We start from the raw sequence: 13,324 nt of genomic DNA on the forward strand, positions 1-13,324 counted from the left end.
TATTTTTCAGAGGTTAGAGCTCTCTGCTGTATCCTCTCTAGCAGGGGGCGTGCACGGCACCATGCTGAGGTTTATCTATCCCGGATGAGACTGTGACCCTGGGCTACGACTACTTCTCACACGTATCTGCTCAGATCCCTGCCAGTGCTGACTGACTTGTGACTCCGCGCCTCCAGCAACAGAAGAGATTTACCGTCACTGAAACTAAAGGGAAAACATCCCCCGAAAACAACAGAGCGAGGTTTCATTTCTAAACATATTTTCTAGAACCTTTTTTTTTTTTTTTTTTAAACATTATTTCTTTTTAATTTAATTTAATTTTTTTGACCACAGGAGTGCACACAATAGGCTGACACTTCCTGACTTCCGCAGCTCGCTTGTCAGCTTTGCTGTATAGGCTTAGACAGAATGAGCAGAGTTACCTCACTATCATTTTAGGTTGGTTGAATTAAAAGTTTATTCCCCTCTGGACATTTTTGGAATATGCCATCTTCGATAGGTGTGGGACCTGCTCTTTTCTAAAGGATGCGGCCCTGCCCTGAATGGACAATGTGCCGCTCATGCATGGCGTCTTCTCCATTCACAGCTATCAGACTTCTGAAAATAACCAAGAGAGCGCGCAATAGATGTATGCTAGCCAAACACAATGTCAAGTAAACCATTTAATGTGCATTGGGGCCTGCAAACTCTTGCCTGATGGCAGCTGTCAGGGGAGAGGAAGGGTCGGGCATATTGAGTTTCAACTGCCCAATCTTGAATAAAGAATAGGTTGGGGGGGCACTCAGATATCCGCTCCTACATGAGGTAGGAGGCCTTAGAAAGCTGAGTGATGACCAGTATTTATGGATGATCAATATTACAGGAGAGGTCACCCAGCTTTCCCAGTCACCCGAATGGTTACTAACGCATAGCCCTGTGTATACAGATGCATTTGGCATTGGGGACACTTGGAAAGCTAAATTATATAATGGTGGCAATGTTAATCGTCACCCAGCTTTCCCAGTTACCTGAAAGGCCACGTTATGCAGTAAACAACGCCCTGCTGCCATACCCCTGTGTATGGAGATATGGAAAGCCTAGTGACAAGGCCCATAGGAGTAGGGAGTATTGGCCATACTGACTGTTCCCCAACTTTCCCAGGCACCTGAATGCCCAAGTTATGTTGTCATTTCATATCACTCAATAAAGTGGTGTGTCTGCCCTTCAGGACTCTAGGAAAGAGAAGAGACAAAGCCCACGGGGTTTAATGGTTGCCATATTGGATGCCACCCAGCTTTCTCAGACCCCTGAATGGCAAATGTGCCTAGCTATGAAGCAACGGGTCTCCTACAAATGTAATGGTGGCCATATTGGTTGTCACCCACCTTTCCCAAACACCTGAAAGGCCAAGGTATGCAGAAATCATCTCCTATTCTCATATCAGATGTTTTTGGCGGGCATAATGGTGGCCATATTGGTTGGCACCCAGCTTTCCCAGACACCTGAAAGGCAAATGCCCCTAGTCACGCAGTCACCAGTCTCCTACTTCCATACCCCTGTCTACAAATGGAAAGCTTGAGGCCATGGGAGGGGGTGTAATGCTGGCCATCCTGGTCATTACCCAGCTTTCCCAGTGCTCTGGTAGGATTAGGGCACGGTGTGTGTGAATACACCCGCCATGTGTCACAGCAATGTAATTACTATAGCACTGAACGTGGAGCGTGCGGCTGAATCACTGGGGCAGGCTGCTCACGTTGACGGGTGACGAATCACACAGTCAGGTAGATGAGCAGGTGCCGGGTACGTGAGGTCACTGATCCGGCTGAAGACGCCCCGACAAACCTGCTAATCATGTGACCTGACAGGATTCTCAGGGGGCGAATCCCCCAGATCCAGATCAGTGACCGATTGGAAATCCCCCCAAAAAAATAATGGGACCCGGGGTAAAACAGAGACAAAAGATCTTTAACAGATCCGTGGTCCACATTATGCGGAACGGACATACGGATGATCCGTGTGCTTTCCACATCCGTATGTCCGTTCTGCAAAAAGACAGAACATGTCCTATACTTGACTGCAAAATGCGGACTACGGACCCATTGAAGTCAATGGGTCTGCAAAAAATGAAGATACAACACAGACAGTATCTGTATTTTTCAGATCTGCAATTTGAGGGCCGCAAAATCCATACGGTCGTGTGCAGGAGTTCCAGTCATATCATTGTGTGACGGATTCTCGAATATACTTTCTGTTTCAGTTCACCACTTCGGCCTCGTCAGACTTTACATTATGAGGATGAAAGCATGTCCACAGCTGAGGGGCTGTGACAATGTAATTCATCATCGTGGTCTCTTCACATCTCATCATGATGCATTCTGTCAGACACCACTGACACCTGTCGGACCCCAAATACCTACAGGGGTCTCTGTCGCCGATAGGCTCCCAGAAAACACACTGTTCATACAGTATATATATATATATGTGGACACCATTGTACAGAATAGCACCCCCTAGAGTGCGGATCCATGCCTAGAGGCCATCTAGCGTCTACATCCAACCAGATGTGATGGGTTTTTAGTCCTTGGGTGCAAACAGAAATGTTTCCATTCACTGACAACAAGCTGAGATGTGAAAGGAGTTTCCCTGACCCAGCAAGCCCTGGAAAGCCGCCTTACTTAGCTTCATACCTTACGTCCTTTACTAGTTCTGGTCTGGTTGATGGACGGGGGGGGAGGTATTGTGGACGAGGTCAGAACTATTCCAATCTCTGGCACATGCGCCTGAATCCACCTCATCTGCGCACGCGCCAGGAAGGGGAATAGTTCTGACCTCGTCTGTGACCAGGGAATAGACTGGAAACCTGGTAAAGAAAGGGACGTCGGCGAAAGCAGGATGTTCAGAAGAGGAGCGTCACGTGGCGGGGTTCTCAAGTGACCGATCCACGCAAGTATGAGGTGTGAGTAATTAAAGGCGTTGTCTCAATCAGCAAATGGCATTTATCATGTAGAGACATCTAACACAAGCCACTTACTAATGTAGTGTGATTGTCCGTATTGCTTCCTCTGCTGGCTGGATTCAAATTTCCCATCACATTATACACTTCTTGTTTCTATGGTTACGACCACCCTTCAATCCATCAGCGGTGGTCGTGCTTGGACACTATAGGAAAAAAGTGCCGGCCTCTCTGTTGTCTGGGATCGCAGGAGTGCGCATAGTCCACCACTTTTTTTTATACTGTGCAAGCATGACCACCGCTGATGGATTGAAGGGCGGTCGTAACCATGGAAACAAGCAGTGTATAATGTGATGGAAATCCAGCCAGCAAAGGGAGCAATATGGATAACAGTATATTAGTAAGTGCCTTGTATTATCGTCCTCTTCTACATCAGTGTTCCTCAACTCCAGTCCTCAGGGCCCACCTACCGGTCAGGATTTTAGAATATTCCACAGAATGGACACCTGTGGTAAGTCCTGAGGCACTGACACTAATGAGATCACCTGCTCAATACTAAGGAAATCCAGAAAACATGAGCGGTAGGTAGGTGGGCCCTGAGGACGGGAGCTGAGGAGCACTGATGTAGAGGACGATAATACAAGGCTCTACATGATACATGCTATTTGCTGAAGTGACACAACCCTTTCAAGATGGGTTTGAGGGGCCAGGCGAGTCCTGGAAAACAGCGAGTGCAGTATGGATGGCCTACCCTCAGGATAGTGGGGGTCCAACTGCCAACATCCCTTCCGATAAGCGGAAGAGGCTGCAGCGCTGTCTCCTCACAGCTCATCAAGCACAGCGCCGTACATTGTATAGTGGCTGGGCCAGGTATTGCAGCTTAGTCCCATTCACTTGAATAGGACTGAGCTGCCCCTAGGCCATGTGACCGATGAACATGACGTGACTGGCCTAGGAAGAGGTCTAAGCGCTCGTGGAGTATTGCCTCTTTCTACAGCTAATCAGCAGGGGCAACAGGACAGACAGACAGGTCATCAATATTAAACTCCCAGAATACCCCTTTAAGGGAGAGTTCACATCTCCCTTTCAAAAAAAAACAGGATTCTGGAAAAAAAAAACGCCATTTTGGTCTCAGATCCGCTATTTTAAATGGAAAAAAAAAACGGATCCCAGATGGAAATGGCTTTTTTTTTTTTCCAGAATCCAGTTTTTTTTCAGTTCTTCTGACAGATCAGATGTGAACTGTCCCTAAAAAAGGCAAGAAATGGAAACACAAAGGACAACAGTACAGAACTTTCACTACAGGTTCTTTTTACGTTTTTTTGTTGTTGACATTTTGCAGTTTTTGGTGCATTTTTTGCTGGTGTTTTTTTTTAGCCAAAAGTCACTAGCTCCAGATGTTATGTGAAGTCTATGGGAATTATCAATCACAGGACAAAAAGCTTTTTTTGCAGTGACATTTTTTGACCCTTCAGGTCTGTTTTTTGTGTCAATGGTACGTTTTGAAAATCACAGCACGCTCTGGCGTTTTTTTTTCCCTCTCATCGCCCGCCACATTGTCCCATAGACCTCCACTGGTTACTCTGCCCTGCTTGACAAAACCGTAGAAAAACACCATTAAGGGTACTTTCACACTTGCGGCAGGACGGATCCGACATGCTGTTCATCATGTCGGATCCGTCCTTCCGCTATTTCGCTGTGCCGCCGCTCCGTCCCTATTGAATATAATGGGGACGGGGGCGGAGCTCCGGCGCAGCACGGCGAAAGCCGCCGGACTAAAAAGTCCTGCATGTCCGACTTTTTAGTCCGGCGGCTTTCGCCGTGCACCGCCGTGCTGCGCCGGAGCTCCGCCCCCATTATAGTCAATAGGGACGGAGCGGCGGCACAGCGAAATAGCGGAAGGACGGATCCGACATGATGAACAGCATGTCGGATCCGTCCTGCCGCAAGTGTGAAAGTACCCTTAATGGTGTTTTTCTACAGTTTTGTCAAGCAGGGCAGAGTAACCAGTGGAGGTCTATGGGACAATGTGAAAGTACCCTTACACGTCAGGCGGTAAAACACACTATATGGGCAAACATCACCTTAGGGCTCATGCACACGAACTTATTTTTTTTGTCCGTTTTTTTTTTTTTTTGCAGCCCATATGCAGAACCATTCATTTCAACCGGGCCGCAAAAAAAAAACGGAAATGACTCCGTGGGCATTCTGTTTCCGTATGTCCGCAAGTCGCTTCCACAAAAAAAAAATAGAATAGGCATGAATAGAATTGTCCATTTTGCAAACAAGGACAGGCATTGTTACAATGGATCTGCAAAAAACAAACAAATAAAAAACGGATGCAATACGGATGTCACGCGGACGCCATCTGTATTTTTTGCGGATCTGCGTTTTGCAGACTGCAAAACACAAACGCTCATGTGAATGAGCCCCAAAACGCCTAATAAAAAGCAACAAAAACACTCAGGAAGACAGGAGTTTTTGGATGCTTCTTTTGGGTAAAAAAAAACCCTGAAAAACAAAACAGCATGATAAAAAGTATGGGGGTCAATTATCAAAGACCGCCATTTTACACCAGTCTTTGATATCCCCAGCGCTACCGGAGCATACACTTAATTTATGACAAGGCGCAACCCGCGCACCTAGACTGAAATCTGCTCCTGTCCAGAGTCAAATGATAGGGACGATAGTGTAAAACGCTGTGCACGGTCGCTCAAAAAGTCGCAAAGCGGGGGCCATTACTTTTTTATGCCAGTTTTTGGCGTGCGGGGTTGGATTATTGCCTTCCATTTTTGCAGAATCCACCAATAATTTACCCAGTCTATAGGGCCCGGTATGGAGGCTTTTGTTGAGAGGACGGAATGAGGTTTTTCACATTCCACTTGAAGATAAGCGGTGTCATAAATGTCTGGCGGCTGCTTATCCTTCCTCTATTCCACTTGGAGCTGCTGAAACCTCTAAAACAGGGATGCCCAACCTGCGGCCCTCCAGCTGTTGTAAAACTACAACTCCCACAATGCCCTGCTGTAGACCGATAAATGTAGGCTGTCCAGGCATGCTGGGAGTTGTAATTTTGAAACAGCTGGAGGGCCACAGGTTGGGCATCCCTGACCTAAAATAATCTATAGGAGAACCGTTATGTCCTGCCTATGGCCACTTAAAGGGCAACTCCACTCCGCTCTTTGCAGCGATTCCTCCTCCCTAAGAGGGGGGTGAAGAACGTCACTGTCCCCCTCCCCTCAATTGCATCCATATGCCCTGACCTTAGCTTTCTGCCCTAGGAGTGGGCAATATTTCTGACAGACTGCAAGACCACTGACGCCACCCTCAAACCCCAGAAAAGTGGTGTAGTCTCCTATAGCAACCAATCCAATCGCTGCTTTAATTTTCCACTAGGCCTTAGGAAACTAAGAGCAGGAAGGTGATTGGATACTAGGGGTAACCCCCTCTAATGGATTATAGGAATCCAATGGGGGGAGTGGAAATGGTTAGCCCCAATCTACCAATTATAGCCATCAATTCTATAGGGACCCAAAAATAGTCAAGGCAGAGAAAGGGTTAAAATACCCCGAAGGCGATTGGTTAATTGACAGGGTGTTCCAGCTAAAAGAGCTGATTGGTCAGAGGGTAAAGCTCCGCCCCTATGCAGGTAGCGGTCTTTTAGGTGCGGTCAGGTGACAGGGGGGTCTCGTCAGTCAGCGGTCACTTCTCGGACAGCATACCTTGTCATGCTTCGTCCTGCTCTTGGACTTGCGCGGCCTCACCGCCTCAGCCATCCCGGTGAGCTGGGTTACGGGTGCCGAGGCTGCGGACGTATCTGTGGAAGAGCCCGTAAACACGACATAATCTTGAGCACTGACTGGGGGGGAGGAGGAGGGAGGTCACGTGATAAGGATCCTGCACCAATCGCAAACTAGGGGATGACGTCTTCTGCGAGTACGGGCAGCGGCGAGGAACAAACGTCCTGGTTAGGCGCTGCTTGTTGGTACGCACTACCGCAGGAGAGGATTGGTTCCTGGGGTGTTGTGTACATGGTGGGGGTTGTACTACAGACAGAGCACGGTGACGCTGCGGACGTTTAGAGCGATCATAAGACCCAAGTGACTGTATTACATCACAGGTTGTGTAGACTGTAAGCTCTTAGGGCTAGGATCGGCTACTGTTATGTTTTGAGCTTGACTGTAGGATGTGGTGTATGCGTATTACATGTGTACAGCTATCATGTATATGTCGTATCAGTCACGTGTGTGTACACAGTGGGGGGGGGGATTTATCTAAACTGGCTTAGTTGCCCATAGCAACCAATCAGCTCGATCTTTTCAATTTTTCAAAGGAGCTGTGAAAGGTGGAACCTGATTGGTTGCTATGGGCAACTGGTTTTGAGAAATCTCCCCCAGTGTACGGGCGCACACAGCAGCCGCTAAGTCTTTACCCATAGACATTAATATGGAGTTTGGCTCCTCTGTAGAATTTTGGAGGGGGGTCTATGGGAATTTCTGCCTATTCATCCAGAAGAGCATTTGTGAGGTCAGACACTGACGGAGGAGACTGCCTAAGGCTCCATTCACACGTCCGCAATTTTCCTTACGGTCCGTTTTTTTGCGGATCCGTGTTTCCGTAAAAACCTGCAGTTTTTTTACGAAAGTGCATCCACATCCGTTCCGTGTTTCCGCAGAAATAAAAAAGGAAGGAGGAACCTGTGGATCTTCAATTGCGGATGTGTGAATCACGGATGATATGCGGATGACATTTGGTGTCTTTCCGCATATCATCCGTTTTTTTTTTTGCGGACCCATTGAGTACAATGGGGCCGCGGACTGCAATTTGCAGGCAAAAGTAGGACATGCTTCATTTTTTTTGCGGAACCGCATCACGGAAGTGATTATGCGGACAGCAATTACTCCCCCATTGAAATGAATGGATCCGCACCTGTTCCGCAAAATTGCGGAACAGATGCGGAAGAAAAATTGCGGACGTGTGAATGGAGCCTTAGGGTGGCCACTGGCTTCACCACATAAGGCTGGACATCACTGGCCACGACCCCCCCCCCCCCCCCCAGCTCCGCTAAGCCGAGCCCCCCGATTCCTGCAAAAGGAGGAAAAAAGAACTGCTTCGGTCGGCCACAGAGAGCCATGTCGGAGGGGGTGAGAGAAGCCTCTGTCAGTCTCCCTGGGCCACCCTAGACGGCCGGGCTCATCCCAGAGGTGTTGGAAGGGGTTGAGGTCAGGGCTGTGTCTGGCCTGTCAGGTTCCCCCTCCCCCCCCCCCCCCCCCCCCCCCCCATGTCTTTATGGACCTTGCTTTGGGCGCAGTCATGCTGTGACTGATAAGGGTTTTTCTCAAACTGTTCCTACAAAATTGAAAGCGTACAATTGTTCAAAATGTCTTGGTGTGCTGAAGCAGTAAAGGGGGTTGTCACTTCAGCAAATGCCATTGATTATGTAGAAAAAGTTAATACAAGGCTCTTACTAATGTATTGTGATTGTCCATATTGCCTCCTTTGCCGACTGGATTCATTTTTCTCCATCGCATCGTACACTGCTTGCTTGTGTCCATGGTTACGACCACCATGCGATCCAGCGGTGGTCATGCTTGCACGCTATAGAATAAAAAGCACCAGCCTATGTGTGCTCCCACCAGAGAAGCCGGCACTTTTTCCTATAGTGTGCGAGCACGGCCACTGCTGATGGATTGCAGGGCGGTCGTAACCATGGAAACAGTGTATAATGTGATGGGGAAAAATGAATCCAGACAGCAAAGGAGGCAATATGGACAAGAACAGTAACAGCGAGATGAAACAACCCCTTTAATACAAGGCACTTACTAATGTACTAAGGCAAGATGAGACACTGTTTCAACCACCTCCAGGCTGGGAAACGGCAGAGCTCTCATTGCTGTGCCTGGCGAGGGGCTGGATTTTGTACACCTGTGCTAATGGGACTGAATAAAACGCCTGAATTCAATAATTAAGCAGCGTGTCCTAATACTTTTCTCGATATAGTTTATATCAAAGATCAGCAACCTACGGCACTCCAGCTGTTCAAACCCCCCCCCCCCCCCTTCCCAAACACCTTTAGGGTAATTTAGGCCTATCTAGCTGAGGAACACTGACAGTCTCCACCATTGGGATTCTTCTCTGGGCTGAGGGGTACAGTAGGGTGATATAGGGTAAGTTTATTTCCCTCCCCGGGCCCGTTCCTTTCTGTATGTCAGGTGTTTCTTTTAGGTAGAGGGAAGAAAAAATATAAAAAATAAAATAATATTGTTGCATAAGTGTGCACACTTTTAAACAAATACTTTGCTGAAGCACCTTTTGATTTTATTACAGCACTCAGTCTTTTTGGGTAGGAGTCTATCAGCATGGCACATTTTGACTTAGCAAGATTTGCCCACTCTACTTTGCAAAAACACTCCAAATCTTTTAGATTGCGAGGGCATCTCCTGTGTACAGCCCTCTTCAGATCACCCCACAGATTTTCAATCGGATTCAGGTCTGGGCTCTGGCTGGGCCATTGTAAAACTTTAATCTTCTGGTGAAGCCATTCCTTTGTTGATTTGCATGTATGCTTTGGGTCGTTGTCGTGCTGAAAGATGAAGTTCCTCTTCAGGCTTCTGCTAGAAAGCTGAACATGAAGGTTTTGTGCCAATATCGACTGGTATTTGGAACTGTTCATAATTCCCTCTAGCTTAAAGGCCTTCTCACCGTTTACCGCCGGCCCACTGACGTCACGACTAGTATCAACTAGCGTGGGCAGGGCTAAGCTCTGTTCACTTGAATGGAGCTTAGCCACGCCCATGCTAGTTGATACAAGTCGTGACGTCAGTGGGCCAGCGGTAAACAGTGAGAAGGCCGCGGCGCTCTTGGAGCGCCGCTGCCTTCTCAAACAGCTCATCGGCGGGGGTCCTGGGTGTCGGACCCCCGCCGATCAGAGGATAGATCATCAGTTAAATGAAAGTGCAGAACCCCTTTAACTAAGGCCCCAGTTCCAGCTGAAGACAAACAGCCCCTTGGCATGATGCTGCCACCACCATGCTTCACTGTGGGGATGGTGTTCTTTTAGTGATGTGCAGTGTTGTTTTTGCCCCAAACATATCTTTTGGAATTATGGCCAAAAAGTACAACCTTGGTTTCATTAGACCATAACTCCCTTTCCCACATGCTTTTGGGAGACTTCAGATGTGTTTTTGCAAAATGTAGCCTGGCTTGGATGTTTTTCTTTGTAAGAAAAGGCTTTCGTCTTGCCACTCTACCCCATAGCTCAGACATATGAAGAATACGGGAGATTGTTGTCACATGTACCACACAGCCAGTACTTGCCAGATATTCCTGCAGCTCCTTTAATGTTGCTGTAGGCCTCTTGGTCGCCTCCCAGACCAGTTTTCTTCTGGTCTTTTCATCAGTTTTGGAGGGACGTCCAGTTCTTGGTAATGTCACTGTTGTGCCATATTTTCTCCACTTGATGATGACGGTCTTCACTGTGTTCCATGGTATATCTAATGCCTTGGAAATTATTTTGTACCCTTCTCCTGACTGATACCTTCTAACAATGAGATCCCTCTGATGCTTTGGAAGCTCTCTGTGGACCATGGCTTTTGCTGTGGGAGGCGACTAAGAAAATTTCAGGAAAGACCAACTAGAGCAGCTGAACTTTATTTGGGGTTAATCAGAGGCACTTTACATGATGGCAGGTGTATGCTGGCTCCTATTTAACAGGATTTTTAATGTGATTGCTTAATTCTGAACACAGCTACATCCCCAGCTATGAGGGTGTGCACACTTATGCAACCATATTATTTAAAGGAGTTCTGCACTCAAGTGCCAGGCCAGTTGATACTAGTCGTGACGTCACTCGGCCAGCAGTAAACAGTGAGAAGGCTGCGCCGCTGCCTTCTCAAACAGCTGATCGGCAGGGGTCCTGGGTGTCTGGATAGATCATCAGTTAAAACAAAGTGCAGAACCCCAATTTTTTTTTCTTTTTGTTTTGTTCCCTCTACCTAAAAGATTTCAGTTTGTTTTTCAATTGAGTTGGGAAAAGTTCTGAAATTATTTATCTTTGTCTAAAGAAATTTTTTACAACACAGAAACCTGACATTTTAACGGGGCGTGTAGACTTTTTATATCCACTGTATATCTCATTTCTACCTTTTTTAATATTATTTTTTTTTGTATCTTTGAACTATCAGGGTGATTGGCACCACAATCCAATCCTAGTTTGGGTAATAGGATATATTTATATATATATATATATATATATATACACACACTGCTCAAAAAAATAAAGGGAACACTTAAACAACACAATGTAACTCCAAGTCAATCACACTTCTGTGAAATCAAACTGTCCACTTAGGAAGCAACACTGAGTGACAATCAATTTCACATGCTGTTGTGCAAATGGGATAGACAACAGGTGGAAATTATAGGCAATTAGCAAGACACCCCAAATAAAGGAGTGGTTCTGCAGGTGGTGACCACAGACCTCTTCTCAGTTCCTATGCTTCCTGGCTGATGTTTTGGTCACTTTTGAATGCTGCCGGTGCTTTCACTCTAGTGGTAGCATGAGATGGAGTCTACAACCCACACAAGTGGCTCAGGTAGTGCAGCTTATCCAGGATGGCACATCATTGCGAGCTGTGGCAAGAAGGTTTGCTGTGTCTGTCAGCGTAGTGTCCAGAGCATGGAGGCGCTACCAGGAGACAGGCCAGTACATCAGGAGACGTGGAGGAGGCCGTAGGAGGGCAACAACCCAGCAGCAGGACTGCCTTTGTGCAAGGAGGAACAGGAGGAGCACTGCCAGAGCCCTGCAAAATGACCTCCAGCAGGCCACAAATGTGCATGTGTCTGCTCAAACGGTCAGAAACAGACTCCATGAGGGTGATATGAGGGCCCGACGTCCACAGGTGGGGGTTGTGCTTACAGCCCAACACCGTGCAGGACGTTTGGCATTTGCCAGAGAACACCAAGATTGGCAACGTTCTGCTGCCTGCAACATCCTCCAGCATGACCGGTTTGGCATTGGGTCAGTAATGGTGTGGGGTGGCATTTCTTTGGAGGGCTGCAAGACAATGCTAGACCTCATGTGGCTGGAGTGTGTCAGCAGTTCCTGCAAGACAAAGGCATTGATGCTATGGACTGGCCCGCCCGTTCCCCAGACCTGAATCCAATTGAGCACATCTGGGACATCATGTCTCGCTCTATCCACCAACGTCACGTTGCACCACAGACTGCACAGCAGTTGGCAGATGCTTTAGTCCAGGTCTGGGAGGAGATCCCTCAGGAGACCGTCCGCCACCTCATCAGGAGCATGCACAGGCGTTGTAGGGAGGTCATACAGGCACATGGAGGCCACACACACTACTGAGCCTCATTTTGACTTGTTTTAAGGACATTACATCAAAGTTGGATCAGCCTGTAGTGTGTTTTTCCACTTTAATTTTAAGTGTGACTCCAAATCCAGACCTCCATGGGTTAAAAAATTTGATTTCCATTTTTTTATTTTTGTGTGATTTTTGTTGTCAGCACATTCAACTATGTAAAGAACAAAGTATTTCAGAAGAATATTTAATTAACTCAGATCTAGGATGTGTATTTTTGTGTTCCCTTTACTTTTTTGAGCAGTGTATATATCAAAGAAAGTCCGCAGCACTCCTTGAAAGATAAAATGTGCTCTTTTATTCACACATATCAAGTGACAACGTTTCGGTTCTCACAGAACCTTTCTCAAGTCAGGTGAAACATAAAGTGCAATGGTGCCAACATAAATACATGATAAGGTTGTTACCAATCAGTTCATCAACCAATACAAAAATAGTGCACTCCCCTTTATGGACGTATTACAATTCATTCATTTATCCCACATATCAATGTAAACAGGCTAACAAGCATCTTCTATATATATACTGTGGTGTTCTAACCATACTATCCTTTTACCATTTACATAATCATAGTGCATATATAAAGTGCCAATAATAAAGTGCATGGTGCAATTAAAACATATTAACATCTATACCTTGCTGGGGGTATATAAAATGAACCGAGTAGATGGCGTCTTAACTCGTGTGGATACACGGTGATTCTCCGCGTCTCGTCCTCGCCACTGTGCATGTGTCAGCCCTTCCCCTGTTAGGCGGTACATAACCGCTATACGTCACCAGCGGGCGGAGACCAAGCGCCGTGACGTCTGGTGTACTGCGTCAGCACGTACCGCGTGCATCACGTGCCAGCGAATCCGCCGCCACATTCACCAGCGTCACTTCACTTGCCTTTTCCGCCATTTTACAACAGGGCAATCTTTTGGGCAATGACTCTATCTGACATCCTCTTTCTTCCTGTTACTTCCTACAGCCCTAATTACCAACCCAGCAAGAGAAGTTAACGATGATCCTGTGTAAT

The 13,324-nt window shown here is 47.0% G+C and overlaps 1 protein-coding gene across 5 annotated transcripts in view; it reads right to left on the bottom strand.

The window, feature by feature from the left end:
• Nucleotides 1-6,794, bottom strand: part of EPG5 (ectopic P-granules autophagy protein 5 homolog) — a 107,677-nt gene extending 100,883 nt beyond the window's left edge. For all 5 annotated transcript variants that reach the window (XM_040421136.1, XM_040421139.1, XM_040421137.1 and 2 more), the window contains exon 1: nucleotides 6,655-6,794. In XM_040421136.1, the coding sequence (XP_040277070.1) occupies nucleotides 6,655-6,708 (54 nt within the window). In that variant the 5' untranslated portion in view covers nucleotides 6,709-6,794. The remainder of the gene's footprint in view (nucleotides 1-6,654) is intronic.
• Nucleotides 6,795-13,324: the final 6,530 nt, after the last annotated feature.

The sequence above is a fragment of the Bufo bufo genome, chromosome 2 (genome assembly GCF_905171765.1).
Source record: "Bufo bufo chromosome 2, aBufBuf1.1, whole genome shotgun sequence".
Taxonomy (NCBI): Eukaryota; Metazoa; Chordata; class Amphibia; order Anura; family Bufonidae; genus Bufo; species Bufo bufo.